This window comes from Lepidothrix coronata, unplaced genomic scaffold (assembly GCF_001604755.1).
Source record: "Lepidothrix coronata isolate B3197 unplaced genomic scaffold, Lepidothrix_coronata-1.0 Scaffold4, whole genome shotgun sequence".
Lineage (NCBI taxonomy): Eukaryota > Metazoa > Chordata > Aves > Passeriformes > Pipridae > Lepidothrix > Lepidothrix coronata.
The window spans coordinates 7,360,476-7,378,132 of record NW_016690184.1 but is presented as its reverse complement, the minus strand read 5'-3'; the positions used below and the strand labels follow the sequence as shown (position 1 = coordinate 7,378,132).

The 17,657-nt window shown below is 35.5% G+C and overlaps 1 protein-coding gene across 5 annotated transcripts in view; it reads right to left on the bottom strand.

Moving 5' to 3' along the window:
* BCKDHB (branched chain keto acid dehydrogenase E1 subunit beta) overlaps positions 1-17,657 on the bottom strand; it is a 153,217-nt gene that overhangs the window by 33,029 nt on the left and 102,531 nt on the right. For 3 of the 5 annotated variants that reach the window (XM_017825072.1, XM_017825109.1, XM_017825096.1), the window contains 2 exons: positions 8,502-8,654; positions 953-2,456 (listed from right to left, as the gene is read on the bottom strand). In XM_017825072.1, the coding sequence (XP_017680561.1) occupies positions 8,514-8,654 (141 nt within the window). In that variant the 3' untranslated portion in view covers positions 953-2,456; positions 8,502-8,513. Of the gene's footprint in view, positions 1-952; positions 2,457-6,822; positions 6,852-8,501; positions 8,655-17,657 lie in introns of those variants that run through there. The other 2 variants (XM_017825087.1, XM_017825080.1) reach the window with 2 other exon arrangements.

Genomic DNA, 17,657 nt, shown 5'->3' with positions numbered 1-17,657 from the left:
GTCTTTTAAATACCTCCAGTGACAGTGTCTCTGCCAACTTCCCTAGGCAGCCTGTTCATGCTTGACAATGCTTTTGACGAAGATCTCAGAACCCAGCACTAAACTAGCTACAATAAGTATTTCCAGCAATTAGTGTTACATGAGCATGGCTAGACAGGTTAATAATTTTCTGGACTATCAGCAAGGAGTAGTGACATGATTTTTCCCTGAGGAGTTAGTTAGAGTGAAACAACCAATAGCCAGGTTAAATTTGAGAATATTCCACCACACATTTTTTGCAAAATCTAATTCATCTAATTAAAAGACCTAAGTGGTGAAAAACCAGAAAATATGATTTGTCTTTGGATTTTATTATTAAGGAACTTAATGAAAATTTGTATGTACTAGCATACACCTTCCTGTCCAGTTTAGAACTGTAAGTCATTTTTCCATAACACGCAGTTTAAACAGCCTCCATCCTTGAGCACAGGTTATGTGAGTGCATACTGCCATCTAGGCAGGCTTTTGGGAGCAGCACCTATTTCTACAACATTATCCACCTCTGCCTAGGAAAAGTATTCTATTATCCAAAACAGAGGAGAAAGGAACGGTTTTTTTCATACTATTAAAACCAACACATCGCCAGTCACCAAAAATACAAAACCTGTCCCTCAACTACATTGTCACAGTCCACATTACGAGCAAATATTTTCTACGTGTTTATTAAGAAATATATTATTCCATATTTCCATACAGGTTAATTGAACTTAAGCTTTGCATTAAATTAGAAATTGCTTTTATCTATGAAAACTGCAAATACAAAGTATAGTGTATTAAGGCTATTAATTACCAAATACATTTTACTATGGCAGTAATATAATTGCATCTATTTTATATGCTTTGAAATACAGTAACAGTATGTTTTTAGAAGACAGTTACTAAAATATCTATTGATGTTCTACAAAGACAGAAATAATTTTTAAAACCATTTTACTTCATACAACCAAAATAGCTTCCATCCAGCAGGAAAAAAATATAAAATATATAATGCATCTATTTTATTTAAAACAATAAACAAGTTCTATACATGGCATTTACAGGAGACTTACAAGACTTCACTAACAATCTCATTTTGATTGGAGACATTAACAACTAGCTTCACTATCAGTTGTGCGATTCTTCAGGGAATGCACAAACTACGAATGCAGAATATTGCACAAAATGGTAGTAAGACCCAAAAAGATTATAATTTAGCACTTTCCATAGATACAAGTCCTTTGAACATGACTTTTTCAATAGAGTTCTGCTGAGGGCAAGCATTGCCACATATTACAAAAAATTAAGTACACCACAGGGATTGCTCTTGAGGTTTGGGAGAGTGAGATAAGAGTTGCCGAGGAGCTCTGAGACGCACGCCACTGAGATGTTGGCGTGTGCACTTTGGCATCCATTGAGGACAGATTTCCCTTGGATGCCAGTGGATCTGCTCAATTAACAACCTCCCATGTGATCAAAATGGGTGATAGAAGGGCATGGAATAAAAATCCACAGTGAAGTTATCCCCCTCAGCTTCCTCTCTGGCATGTTTCAGCTGACACCTTGAGGATTGTCCTGAGCAGCTTTGTGTAAAAAGGTATTCTTCTTTCTCCCTGAAAATATCCATGTATAATCATGGAAATGTGATTATCTGGCTACTGGCATACATCTCCCCAACCCCTTTGCTCATGCAGCATGACACTGGTTTGTGCAGAGAGCAAAGCAACCAAAAAATTGGGAAGTGCTTTTTGCACAACTGCTTAGTAGCAGACACATCACATATCTAGAGGAAAAATAATTAAACAAAGATATTGCAGAAATAATGTACCAATTAAGCCTCTCACCTATAGCAACAAAGCAAAAAACTCTCGCTTCCCTTTTCAAGAAAAATAGAGTTTCCCCTTTCAGAAAGGAAAATTAAGTATTACAGACTATTATGCATGAAGCCACTCAACTGAAAGACAGCTAATGCCAGTAGTTAAAGCAGATCTCCCACACACAATTTGGTCTGGCTGTCTAAGATTTATTTTGCTGAAAATACAGTCACATTCAAATCACTTCTTTGGGTTTTTCCAAAACAATAGCAAAACTAAGAGACAACATGAGCATAATATGTTTTATTGAATAAAATTCTGCTTCTAATATTTACACAGTGAAGTCTAGAGATGTAACCTAGTTGAAGCATGGCTATGTGTAACATACATATGACATCTGGAATATCTTTAAATACATCTGAAACTACTTATTATAGCAATCACCTGCCCATCACTGATTTCAAAATTAAGGAAAATTTGAAGTTTCTGAAGAGTAGCCAAGATGAATATTAAGGATAGCCGAGTTAAAAGAAAACAGTCTGCTATGTAAATTCCAAACCCGAAAGATCTGAATAAAGTGTCAAGAGTTTTGAAGGCAGCTTCTGTATATCCCTGTTGTTCTCATCTCTGCAGAAAAAGATGACAAAACAAATTATAAATCTCAAGGCTGAAAGTAATAGCCACACCTTAAACACACAGTGCCCTCCACGGTAATCTTACTTATTAAATTCATAATGTCTTAACGTCAAGGTTGTGAACTATAACAAAATACTTACTCATTTTTTTATTAAATACTATTTAATTCTATACTATTTAGTTACTACTTTTAAAGGTGCCAAGGTAGATCCACAGAAATCAGAAATGCTGTGACCGATGTCTAGTGTCAACACAACATTAATTATTTCCATGTATGCAAAAATTTTATGAAGTGTCTTCCATACCACTCTAGAATGTTAAGCAAAGTGTTATGTGTTTTTTCTGGAGCTCTACTAGATATACTATCATTCTACTATTACAATTAAGAGGGGTCTTGTAAAAAAATTATAGTCAATACCTTTCCTGTTTACAGGGTTGTTTTTTTAAGATAATTTCCTTATTGATCTTGCATAAATTCTCAGCAAGGTTTGAATGCAAGTAACAGACTTGCAACAGCCATACTAAAAGACTAACTCATAGCTCTAATAGACTGTTATCTTATATTTGGACTACTCACTAGTTGTAAATAAGACATGATTCACTGGCTATTTGCACGATTTTTGTCATCCAGCAGGAAAAGATTATAAACCAGAAATGCTATGTCCTACTCAAGCCTCTGCAGACAGCCTGGGTTACAGACAGCGCATTATTAGGCAGGCATTCTAGCCTGCCACATTTGCAATTTCTGTGTTGAAAAAAAGCTGGTTGTTAGTATCAGATTAAAAAGATCTTGCACAGTCTCTCATACCTTACTTACCGAACAGGGAGAGGAATCATAGTTTTCCGATACCTCAAGTTAACCTGAATAAAGTCCTGACGAATAGCCAGGAGTACAAGGAAGATACAATTATGAACCAAAGCACCTACCAGGTCCCCTCCTGTTTCCCAGCACAACCGACTTCAAATACATGGTTGGAAAGAAAACTACATTTAAATCAACGACCTGACATCCCCTAACATCACCTAACCTTTAAGCACCAAGATTAAACTTTCCATAAAACAGTTCCGTAATGAAGTTCAGTGTGATAGCTTTGCATTTTAAGAGACTATATTTGTAACAGTAATTATGTCTCTCCATAAACACGCACACCATCATGGAGGCAAACTGTAACCTGCCAAGCAATAGCTTTAAAATTCAGAATTTGACAAGAAAACAAAATATGCAAATGTGGTAGTAAAAGCTGCAAAAGATAACAGAAAAGCACTTAGCTATCTGCCATTTCTAAGCTACAGTCACCCCTCAACAAATTTGTGTATCATAATAGTATATTTCATAAAATTTGTGGTTATTTTCTTCCGTTTCTTCTTTTAGGGTTTTTCCTCTTCCTCAAATGAACAGCTAGACACCATCCCATTTACACAGGAAATGTATATCCATCTTAATCTCACTGCTTCTTTTATCTTTATCTGTTTTCCAACTACAGAGAGTTATCTGGAACACAGCTGTCTACCTGGAAGCTATTTCTCTTATAGCTAACATAGCTACAAAATTTAATAACTAAGAAGCTGCTGAAAGATAGAGACTTTGCTCTTGCCTGTCTCATCAGTAAGGTATACAGGATGAATTGACAAATGCTGCCTTTAAGCAGGAAATCCATCTGTGCTGTCAATCTCAAGATAAGCAACTATCCATGTGTGAGATGCTGTCAACACAGGTTGAATAAAAACAAATGTACATTAAGATAATAAGGGTAACTTTAGAAATCATTAACTGCAGCATCCAGCTTGAAACCCTGCATTAGCCTCAGACAAGAAGTAGTAAGTTAATTCAGGTGTCTGAGAAGATCCTTTCTGGGCTGAGGTACATTTGTGTACACAGATGAATACATTTCAGGAAGAATTTTGTTTGTTAAGATGCAGATCTCTTCTTTGTAAGCGAGAAATTCTTACTTGGTGAGTAAGGGTAGAAAGACTTTGATACACCAATACCTTAAAAGCATAAGTAAAAATAAGTTTGGAATTGGCATGTCGATGCTTTAATATAAAAACTGTTTCCCGGTCTAAAGACAACTTTTAAACAATGGTAGAACATGAAATATCATAAATGAAATATCTTGAATATCATCATGAAATATCTTGGTGCTATCCAGTAACAAGAGGAGGGAATCATATCGCTGCAGATTTCATTAAATGACATTTCAGGTAGCTTCTCACTCAAAATACAGAGATTTCAGGACATGTTAGAAAGGACAATCTGACATATACCACTGATATATTTGACAATTACCACTTGTGTCTTTTTTCCCACAGCCTACTTTAAAGGCACAGATGAAGCAATTCTTAGTAAGCTGTCAATTAAGAGAGAAAAGAGGAAGGCAGCCAGCCACACCACCAGGTTGCATCTAACAGAAATGACTTGAAGGCCAAGCAACACCTTAGTGAGCTGTGTCGCTTTTGGTTATGATAGAGTCAATTTTCTTCACAGCTGTGTTTTGGATTTGTGCTGGAAACAGTGTTGATTTTGTTATTGGTAACCAGGGCTTGCACAGCATTGAGGCCTTTTCTGCTCCTCACCCCACATCACCAGCAAGGAAGGGCAGGGAGTGCATAAGGAGTTGAGAAGAGACACAGCTGAGATAGCTAATCCCAACCGACAAAGGGATATTCCATGCCATATGGCATCATGCTCAGCATATAAAGCTGGGGGGAAGAGGAAGGGGGGGACATTTGGAGTGATGGTATTTGTCTTCCCAAGTCACTGTTATGCATGATGGGGACCTGCTTTCCTGGGGATGGCTCAAGACCTGCCTGCTCACGGCAAATGGTGAATAAATTCCTTGTTTTGCTTTGCTTGTATGCACAGCGTTTGCTTTCCTTATTAAACTTTATCTCAACCCATGAGTTTTTTCACTTTTACTTTTCCAATTCTCTCCCCCATCCCACTAGGGGGAAATGAGAGAGTGGCCGTGTAGGGCTAAATTGCCAGCTGGGGTTAAATCATGACACCAGCTTGACCATGTCTGTAACTCAGAAGCCAACCCTACACCCCTCTTCACCACAGGGAACTGCTACCTCCTCTGTCTTTCCAGCTGTAGGACAAGAAGGGGCACAACTACTCTAACATCCAGAAGACTGACTGTGCTCAAATCCACACAAACTGTAACACCGTTTCTTAGAAATGCTCTCCCTACACGAGGTGGTTTGGAACACATAAACTTCATCACTCCGTATCAATGGCAAGTAATATCACTCATAAATGTTACCATGAGTACAAAAAGAAGCAAATGTAAAGCAATCCTTCAGTTTCTCAGAAACAGAAATGTACTGCCTTATAGGTAAACTGTGGAGTCGATAGCAGCATGGAGATCTACTGCAACTACTGTGCTAAGCACATAAGGCCAATGTGTAGCACACAGAAAAATAAAGGAATACTCCTATGAAATGTGCCTTATAACAAGGCACATTAAGGTTCCCTCGTAGAAAAAACTTTGAGCAGCTCATTCTGTGACACTAATATCTAGTCATACCAATCAAAAGATGTGGTGCTATGGGCCCCAACATCTAGATGTTTTGTTAGACAAACCAGAAAGCAGAATTTTCTGTGTCTTTACACTCTTTTCCAGACAACGGCTAATAAACCTGCTCCTTGATATGCTAAATCCACATTTTCAGCTGGCCAATAACCTCCTCCGATATTCGTGTGTGGTCCAGCCCACAAGAGAAATGTAAGTATGAATGCAGATGGCTTTTCCACTAGACCAGGTTTAGTGTGGACTTCCAGTGTGGAAACTGGATTGTAGGCAAACTCAATGCAATCTCAGAATCCACTTTTTTCTCCTCATAACTCCCTCCCTTCAGCAACCTATGGAGGAACAGGGGGTTAGCTAAGTCTCTGAACCACCAAATGTCTTTGGTTAGTTTCCCTTTTCTTACAGAGGTAAGAATATTTGGTCCTTTGGTTTCCTTTGAAAAGGAACAGATCAGAGGCTACCTAGCACAACCAGTAACTCGCCTCAAGGAGTGGATACAACCAACCCATTCTCTTTAGGAAAGCCTCCTTGCCTTTGTTACAGAGGTGACAAACAAAAAAGAAATAAGAGAGCATTGACTACATAATCTACAAAAATGATCACAGATCAGAAAAGAGCTTTTGTTTAATTCTAAGGAAATAGGGGGGGCATTAGACACTGCTCAAAAGAGTTGATTGTCCGGCTCTACTCTGTGCTGATGCATCCTCACCTTAAATATTGTGTGCAGTTTTGGGTGTCACAATATAAAAAAGACATTACGCTATGAAAGAGCATCCAAAGGAGGGCAACAAAGATGGTGAAGGGCCTTGAGAGGAAGCCGTATGAGGAGCTGCTGAGGTCACTTGGTCTGTTCAACCTGGAAAAGAGGAGACTGAGGGGAGACCTCATTGCAGTCTACAACTTCCTCAAGAGGGGAAGTGGAGGGGCAGGCACTGATCTCTTCTCTGTGGTGACCAGTGACAGGACTCAAGGAAACAGCATGAAGCTGAGTCAGGGCAGGTTTAGGTTGGATATCAGGAAAAAGTTTTTCTCCCTGAGGGTGGTTGGGCACTGGAACAGGCTCCCCAGGGAAGTGGTCACAGCACCAAGCCTGACAGAGTTCAAGAAGTGTTCGGCCAACGCTTTCAGGCACATGGTGTGATTCATGGGGTGTCCTGTGCAGGGCCAGGAGTTGGACTCAATGATACTGATTGGTCCCTTCCAACTCAGCATATTCTGTGATTCTATGAAATGCTCTTATACGTCAGTAACAGCTGATTTTTGAGAAAAGTGGAACTATAGTAGTTTTTGGAGACACTGCCTCACTGGTACTGTTCCCATTTCTCATAAGTCATTCCACTACCACCTATTGAGGGAAAAAAACAGGGTGAAATGCAAAAATGTCTCCTGAAAGTAACTATGCATATAAAGGATATTAACATTATGGTATTGACAACCTTCTATCCCCAGCCCTAAATTTAATTCACAGTTTAATGTACAGGTAAAATGGACAGAAGATGGCACCCCTAAAATAGGGCCCACCTTGGCCCTCCCATCTTTGGTGTCAATAGCTTAAAATCCCCTGCCTGCCCACTACAGATTCTTATTCCAAAGAAAAACAGGCCAGTTGTTTTCTTCTTTTCTTTTTAGTTCAGATGTACAAGATCCATCAACACTGTATCTCAAAAACTAGGCTAGTTGGTTCAATTAAAGGAAGTAGAGAACACATTGTATTGACACATTTTCTACACTGTTAAACTTTGGTCAGTAAACACCAGAAGTTTTGGTGCACAACACTAAGTCCTGGTTGGCCACCAAACAGTCAAATGCTACTTAATATTATATTACAATGAAACAGACAAAAGATGTTACTGACTGTGATTAACAGACATGTCATAGAAATATATATTACACCACAGTCCTGGTACTCTGCAAACAAATTTTCAGGCATGATCAAATTACCTAAAAGATTATAAAGAAAAATTATTTTTAGATTAAATACTGAATATTAGTCTTGTAATTGTACTTGAGCAGAACTGTAAGATGCTACAGATACTTCATGTCTTTTCAATGGTCTGTTTATGTTTGCAATGCAGAGCCAATATTCAGGGAAAACTGGGCATTATTAGTACCTTGCAGGATTACAGGCCACCCTGAAGAGTAAAAAAATATAAAATTTAACACAATGGTTTGCCTATGAAGTAACTCTCAGTATTGTAACAGAGATGAAAATATATTCTCTCCGTTAGTATTCCTTTCACCTTTCACTTTGCATTTTTTTCACTTCTCAGGATTCAAGACATTTAATTTCGAGATTGATTAAGTAAGTAATTAATTTTAAACACTGACTTCAATGGCAGCACTTAAAAATATTCAGACACCTTTAAGACTGAAGGCCCAAAGCCATAAGAGGCAATTCTTATTATAAATAAATAAATAAAAGGGTAGCACTATAGCCCCAAACCTTGCAGTTATTCTGTCTGTTATCTTCCAGGTAAGCTGTCAGTTATAAGATGTTATTTCTCACCTGTACTACTGCTCAGTAGTTAATCATCTTTTGAAGAGCATCATAGCATTTCCATTTGTCTGGGATGTAGAAAGGCTCAAAGATGTGAGGGAAGGGAGTGTCATAGCCACATACTCTTGAAATAGGAGCTTCTAAATTCAAAAAGCATTCCTCCTGTTAACAGAAATACAGAATAAATGTTAGTGAGGCCATTATTTTCAGGAGTCTTACTTCACAAATTGAGGTCAAATGAACTCTGCCAGACTGACAGTCCTGGAAACTCCAACCTTCTATTTATATAACTGAATAAGTAGTCGAGACCAGAATAGTGCTTCCTTTTGCCCAAAGGTCCATATTAAAATAATAACTTGTATTAATGTTATTTTCATTTTCTACATGTGTGCTGCATTAAATCATAGGCAGGTTATATTTAGTACATCTGCTATACATCCAGACACCTGCTGCCAAGAAATAAATATTTTAGGAACAAAGGAGTAAGAGCCTCTTTCCTATGTCACTTTTAAACATATAGAAAAATTACATGATCTAAGAGTGTGTATTATTTGTTGGATACATGAACATCATATTCAAACTTCTTTGAACTCTAAGATCATTAAGACTCTGTCTAAGCAATAAGAAGTTATGGAAATTATGAATTTGAACTCCAGTGGATTCGCATATCACCAACCTTTGAGTCACACACATGCTCTACACAAAACCTCACAGCCTGTGCTCTACTTGGAGATCAGATTTGATAACAACTGCAAGAGTTTCATTATTTGATCTAGTAGGGCACAGAATATTTCAGATACACCATAGTAATCTGAAAGTAACCTGTAACATTATCAGCCTTAATAACCAAATAAATAGCAGAGTTTCAATCTTATTACTCGCAAGTACCAGAGTGATGGCATGGACCACAATAATGTGCAAGAAGCAGATGTGGAAATAACTTTGCCAGATCAAACTGATGTTGATGCTAATTATCAACTCCTATTCTCCTAATATCTTTAATATATGTATTCGCTTTCTGAAGCAGACAAACCAAGAGACAAAATATGTCTCATCCTGGCCCCTACTTTATGGACTGCAGCAACTGAGACATCCTGGCCAACTTCCCTTGTACTTGGCTCAGTAAAATGGAAGATGAAGTATTATCTACTGGTCTTTTCCACCAGTCCACAAGGAAAACAGTTAAAGAGCTATGCTTTTCTACAGAAAAGAGTTAAGTGTTTTCTCAGACTGATGAACTGTTTTGAACACACGTTGCCTTGCAGTCCATAGCAGTCCAAATCTACTTACTGTACTTTCTACACATCACGACATTTGGCAGTATAGGAGGTATTCGTAACACACTAAGATTGTAACCTTTCACTACAGCTACCACTTTGGTACATTGTGAAGTGGATATTTCTGAAAGACAGATGGAAATAAAAAAGCCCAAGAAGTTGTGTGATTGCATACAGTCATTACATTTATTAGTGAACTAATTCACCTAAAAAACTTCAGAGTCTGAGTAGATCTGAGGTAAAAATATATGCAAACACAAATATTTTTGAGCTCCATTTTCAGGCACTCTTTTCTTTGTAAAATGAAAGATTCACATTAGTACAAAATGCTGTGAAGTAGAGAGTATTAAATCCTTTACCTGTGCACGAGGTAAATCATGATGTCCTACTCTAACCTGCTGGCAAGGGTATTTTTGATACGAAGCAGTCCTTGATTCCCATGCTGCAACTGACCAATAAGACAAGGCAATAGCTTTTGGACCATCCCAAAACTGACTGCCCAGACCATCAGTCAAGTTGCATTACCACAAAACATGCAAGTGTATTCTAGACCCACAGCTTCCCAGTCCTGCATTGCTGTTTCCAAGTACCCGACACAGACCACTGCCTAGGAGAGATTTCTGATTTACATTGTAACCAGCTCAGTCCATCCCAGATGAAGGCTGGAGAGAAAGTTCATTAGTTTCACTGAAAATATTAAGTGTAATACTCACAGTATATTACTACCATCTTTTTTAAAATACAACTAATAAAGTTAATAAACGTTATCAGTTCATGGGGGTTTGATTTACCTCTGGAACCAGTTCTAATTTATGGGACAATATATTCAATTGTGTCCTTTAAATCTAAATCAAACAAAGCTTTTTCACAATGCTACAGAATATGAAACTGCCTGCTTGATGGCATTAACTTAACAACTGTAATTTGAGTAAATTACATTCTTCATTAGATGCCATCATGCTTCGAAAAATCATAGTGTTAGCAAGATATATATTTTGATATAGAAAAAATTATATAATCTATGGACATATTTCTAACTAATCTTCCTTTTTGCACTGAAAAAGCACTTAAAGTCAAGTGATCAGCCCACCAAACAGACAAGAGTCCACTTCATCCCAAATATGATACTTCCCCATCTGCTGTTCATACTACTGTGCCAGATTTTTTGCATCTGTGCAGCCACATTGTAGAGAAACGTGACAGAGAATATTATATAGAACTCCCAGCTCTTTTTAAGACTAATTAGCAGATATCCACTGTACAAGCCTATTGGAACAGGCCTATCACAGTATTTAAAAGTGATAGAATGTCAAAATTTTAAAATAAGCAGATTTACTCCATATTATTTGGGCTTATAAGGGCTGGTATTAGCCCAAAGCACTCTTGCACAAGAGAGGAATGGAAACTTACAGCCTTCACTAAGTCCCTGCATATTTCAGAGAGACTGTTTAAACAATCTGACATCTTTCAAGGAAAGACCTTAGAAAAAAACTTTAAAATGAAATGGTTTTGGAAGCAAAGTAGTAGGCATGGGATTTCTGATTCAGAGTAAAATGGTTTAAGCTCAGTTTTGAAAATCACTATGAAAATCACTATATTCAGTAAGATATCCATAACTTCCAAAATTCAACTGAAGTAAAAAAATATTGTTAGAAAACTAAATGCTTACAAGGCAACAGATACAGTTATTAGTCTAATAAATCTAAATTTTCTTAATAAAAACAGATCAGACAAAACATTAAATTGCTGTTCTTCTTGCTCTGCTTCCTAAGTGCAGAGGCCAAATTCTAGCCTCAGTTATTCAATATGACCTTTGCCAGTTACCTTCATTTGCCTGATTTTCACTCAAAGCTTCCTGGAAAATACATAATTATATTCTAAAAAGGCATTTTAATTGGTCACACTATTTCCTCTCAACATTTGATGTTTAATACACACTTAGGAAGACCTTTCAAAACAACTTAACCGCACAAGTCCCACTAAAAATCTCTTCTTAAAAGTCATAGCAGTCACTCAAATGTATCCCACACACCACTTCAAAACAATTTCATGTCTTGATTTTTAGAATAGATGCTAAAAGCAAGGACTTGATGGATGTTGCATGTTCATATGTGAAATGGATCCTCCAGTACTGGGTACACTCCCTGTATTTCCCCAAATCATAATATTGTAGTATGCTAATATAGAAAGCTCTACTCAAGCCTTTTTTAGCTTTATTTAAGTACATCTTTTCCTCTTATCAGAGATTCAGGTACTCATTGCTAAATCAGGGTTCCGAGTGTAAAATTCACGACTGAGAACTGCAGACATTTATAGAGATATAAATTCGTACAAAAAGGCTAAAGTAAGAAAAACAAATCCACTATTGGGCCTTACTGGAAGAAAACATTACTCATCCTTCTGCAATGTACAGAAAAACAAAGCAATCCAGCACACAGTCTAGATGCTTTTAGGCATATGGCCAACAAGAAAATAGTTAAAGAGTTTCTTGCTCCAGACCATCCTTCCTCTGAAGGGAATTTCTAGCATTCCACAGTCATACTAAACAAATCTTCAAATGCAAACACTTTGGTAAGTAAGTACTGGTAAATGAGACTATTTATGCATACCTAGCAAGTCAGACAAATTCAAACTCATATTTTCCCCCTATTTTAGTCTTACCCTCCTTACTTCCATGTTTTTGGAGTCTATTCCATTTTTCCCCCTCTAACTGACATGGATTAAAATCAGTAAAATGGATATTTTATTCTTTTTATTTCTACTGCTCTGTAGAATACTCAGTAAGTGAAAAAATTCTTTAAAAATAAATTATTTCCGCAGCATTTTTTGTCCCAGGGGTCTCCCTCATATTATTTTTATTTTGCAACACTACAAGTACCCCAAAAAATTAACAGCTACAAGAATGTCAGATGATGACTATATAAGAACACTGATTTTACAACTCCTTTTTCAGTATAGGAATTTACTTTCTGTAGGATGATAAACAAAAAGTTGATATTAAAGACTAATATGAATAGGAAGAGTTTGATAGAAATTTTAATATTTATTTTGGTATTATAGCTATTGCAATAAAAAGAAGACTAAACATAAGGTTAAAGTCCATTACAAAAGGCAAAACATAGGAACATTTTTCATACAAGACTACTTATTCTTTTGCTGAAAATAACTACAAAATTTATAGTCAGGAACTCACATGACGAGTTGCAAATTTTTTATTAAATTGTGGACAGTTCTGTCAATGAGAACTCTGAATTTTGCAATTTCATCTATAAAATTTTAAAAACCACATATATGCTTGAAGAATTTTTCAGAGAGAAAACTCTTATCACATTAGAGTTTCACTTTCTGTTCTGGTATTTTTGTTCTGATTTATTTATGCTGTTGCCATAAACTAAAGTGTGGGGCTCAAATAGTTAAGAAAACTTATTCCAGATCACTTTGTTGATGAATGTTATGTATTACTATAGAAATTATTTATATAGTAATATCTATTACTATAGAAATCTATTACCACTACTAAATTATCTATTACTTCCCCATATGGATTTCTAACTCCAAATTACCTACTATTGTAAGAATAAGATGAAACCTACTATAGGTTAATAACAAACATGAGAATCTCTTTTACAAGAAAATCTATTTTTTATCATCTCACAGCTTAGATAAAGATTTTCAAAAGAAGCTTTCCAAAGAGGTAGTAGATCAAACCCCATTTTATAAAAGGTGGATTTCATGCAATAAAGCTGAGACCAAAGATTAAAGGTCTTTTTCTTTGGTTTCTGCTTAAAAAGAATGCCTAATCTGAACAATTTACTTTCAATAACAGAAAAGTGAAGCATCTGCAGTTTTCATATGTTTCTCAATTGTAGTACAGTACTTTCCTTCACAGCTGCAAGCACCAAATGCTACACATTTCAAACATAATTTGCTTTGACAACATATATATGTCACACTCTTATGAACAGTTCCTTCTATGAGTTACATAAGTACTATACAATACACCCACGAAATACTTTTAAGTTCTGTCTGGAGATATAGATAGTGAGAGAGAGAGAGAGATATTTTTTTTTTTTAGAGGAACACTTTTTTTCCAACAGCTTAGCCATTTTCATCTTAAAATATTTTTTATAAATCTTTTCTTGATAGTTACAACAGTGACACAATTTTTCCTTCGAGAACTCTGCAGTTATATGTTTTAAATATTTAATTTCTATCAAAGAGGGTTTTCCTTTATAAATCACTTTAAAACTACCTCTTTATAACTTAGCACAGATTAGTAATGATTCATTTTATTTGTAACAAGTTCTTTGAATTTACATAATTAATATCTTAAATACAGAAGAATAGTTCACTGCTAAAATTATTTACCTTATGATTGCAAAAAGAGATATATTTTTACTTAAAATATACTTCAGTAATTATAAAATAAAGAAGCACTTAGGAAGGAAAAGTCTGGTCTGTGTAATTCATTGGCTTGTTATCATTAAAAACCAATTAATGGCAAATATTGTCTTTATAGTAATACACCACATAAAACAATATTTATAGATGAAGTCAAATTTACTATATAAAAGATAAAGTATTTTAACATAAAATGAACAAAAATTCTCATTCATACACAGGTTTGAAGATTGCCTTCGATTTCATTTCAGCCCGCTTCAAAAATTAACAGAACAATCTTTAATAACCCAATGTAAGACTGGTATTGTTTCCTAAATTTTCTTTATCAAGTTAACAACACAACCACTCCAACACACATTCACAGAAAGAAGCTGTTGGGATTAGAGCCTTGGCTTAATTTTCTTGGTGTTAGAACTGCACAAAGAAATCATGTTCCCCAGGTATTTACAATACAAAACAAACAAACAAACTCACAGAACAAACAAAAACACCATTCAATTTGTGTCAAACAGCTTATCTTTATCACAAGAGGAGGTCTACGAATAAAAAGTAATTTCTATTTCTTCCCAATCTACCCAATGTTTTATGCAAAAAGGCTAAGATTTTCCATGAAAATTTTACATAACTTAAATCCACTCTGATGGGGGTCTAGAATATAAATACACTCAATTCAGAATAACACACTGACAGAAATTCATTTCTTCCCAGTAAATATATAGTCTGCATTGTTTAGGGTATGAGATGCAGCAGCCAGCACAATTCTTCTCCACAAAATAAATAACACAAGACAAATATGCTCAGGAGGAGGATGTAAGAGGATTTCCAGATCACAGAATATGCTACTGCCTTAAGTGAACCATAGCAATGCTCTTTCAGAAGTCAAGTTTTTGATAATTATTTTCAATCCACTAAATGGTCACTCCCTATCTTTTCACCCCAAGTACTAGAAATACTATTTTTTTTCTAGGCAATTACTGCTGCACCATAGCTGAAATAGTCTAAGGTCTTTCCTAAAAGTTATATATGCTATACATTATATACCCATTATATGACAAAATTATTCAAATAGAATTTATTTCTTCTGTATAGCAGTAAACTGCTTTACAGCATATTCACTACAAATTATGTTATTCTATATGATATTCCAAGTTTCCCGTGCACTCTCTTAAGTAGAATTATGAATATTTGCACCGGGACCCACATATTTTCTAAAAGCATGCCCAAAGCCCCACAGTTAGAATGATTTCCCAGGCCCATAAGTATCTGAAGATTCTTGCTTTATTTAGTTACTTGGCATTACTAACTCATCTGTTCAGTAAATGGTCCTGCAAACTGCTACACATATGTTAACAGGGGTGAATAATCCAAGAGAAACCAATGGAGCTAAAGTGCTGGCATAAAATTATTCTTATGTGAAAACATTTGCAGATCACAGGTCATTTTTCTGCATGAATGAGCAATGTAACAAACACTTTTTAAGATTTGCATTGAAGATTATCCTTCTAATTACATCCTACACCTTTTAATAACAAAGATAGAAATATCCTACCAGTATAATGAGACTTTATACTTTTAGATCATCATTTATCACCTCCCATTCTAATTACTTATTTAAGTATTTTGTAAAAACATTTCCTGGTTAAGCTCAGCATGCCAGAAGCGACTGGAAGGATTTGCTGCCAAGAGTTTTAATAGTCACTGAGTGGTATTTTTACTTTTACAGCTGTTGAGACAGCTGAGAGAGTCTTGCAAAGACAGCCTTGTCAGTCTACGTATCTGGCTCAGTAAAATCCTAATAGAAGTACTTCACTCAACACACACTAATGAAATTCAGAGGAAATGCAATTTCAGCTGCTGTTACTAAACAATTTAAACCAGCGTATTTCCCTTTCTATATCAAAGCATTTTCATCTTTGGGCAGCACAATGAGAATTATGCTGTCACTCTGCCACCAAATCCTTCACCACGGCAAACTCAAAGTTTGGTCATGTAGCCAGGGAGAGACAAGTACAAAGGAACTATCCTGCCCTCCCATGAAAAGGTCGGGGCTTACCTAGTATTTTTTCAAAGCATTTTTTAACATTACTGTCTTTGTAAAACAGGCTCAGAGCAGGACAGAATTATTAAATTACTTGAAACAAAGGTACAAGGAATTTTATAGTGTATTCTTTAAACCAAGCTGTCATTTTACTTACATAATTATTTTATAGGAAGTTGCTTGATGATTCAAACCCACAGGTAGAAGACTTCTAGTGCAAAGCTTAAACTCATATAACAAATATTCTCTCATATGAAGGCAAAAGTAACAGTTAGGAAAGCTGACTGGTGAGAATAGAGACGTAATGTTTATTCTACGGAAAAAGTGTAAAAAATTGAATGGAAAGAAATGCAATGAGGTTTTAGAGAAAGTATAAAGGTTTATGCAAAAATACTTAGAAACACTAAAAGAATCATACTGTTGGGTACAGGCTGACTTAAAAAGCATGAAATAAGTATTTTACCAACTCTTTTACAATAATTACCTTTTCTTCTTTCCTAGAGAGATGCATTTTTTATAGTTTTGTTCAGTTTTTACTACATTTCCTGAATTATTATTCAAACAGGCTACATTGCTATTCCACTGTAAAGAAAAGTTGTCAACAAAACAAACAAAAACAAGACCTCTAAGAAAATAAGAAATTAATACTTCATTAGTTTTTGCATTTAGCTATAAGTAGTCACTGCACCAAGTGATCAAGGAATGTGCTGCAAATGAAACACTTTCATTTTAAAATGCTTACTTAAACCATAAACAGTTAGCATTACATCTCTTAATTTAAGAACTGGTCTAAAAACGAAGATGAGGAATAACATATTTCAGAGGCAATGAAATTTTTAGTTTACCTTTACGCCAGAACAAACAATTCAAAATTATTGACCTGATTTTGAAGTGTAATATATCCAGCAACATTACAAACAGAAATAGAGATAACAGAATTAATTATTTTTACAGAACAGAGAAATAAAACGATAGAAGTTAACTGTATATTCTAGGAGTCTCACTGAAGTTTTAACTGAATTAAGCCCAAGTATTTAACTTAGTCTATGTTTTAGAACTGACTGTTTAAATAAATTTCATACATGAAATGGTTATGTGAACTTTACTTTTACACTACATCATTTATACAATTTTAATTTTCACTCCACTAATGAACTTACTGTATTAAAGTCAAAACTATAAATCTTTTACATAACCTATGTCTTCCACCAATTTTATCAATTGTATAGCAAAATTTCTTAATGAAGAAACAAAATACCTACACAGCTGCCTTAGTTATTGTGAAGCACCTCGCATAATTTTCTTCTTTTCAGTCACAGAGTTAGCACTCAACATACACTTGCCATGAATGAAATGTAAAAATAAGCTATTGGTAATATTGCAAAGAGGAAATTGCAATACAGTTCAAGCTGAGATTTTCTTTTCCCCCATATGACTCCTAAACAGTAA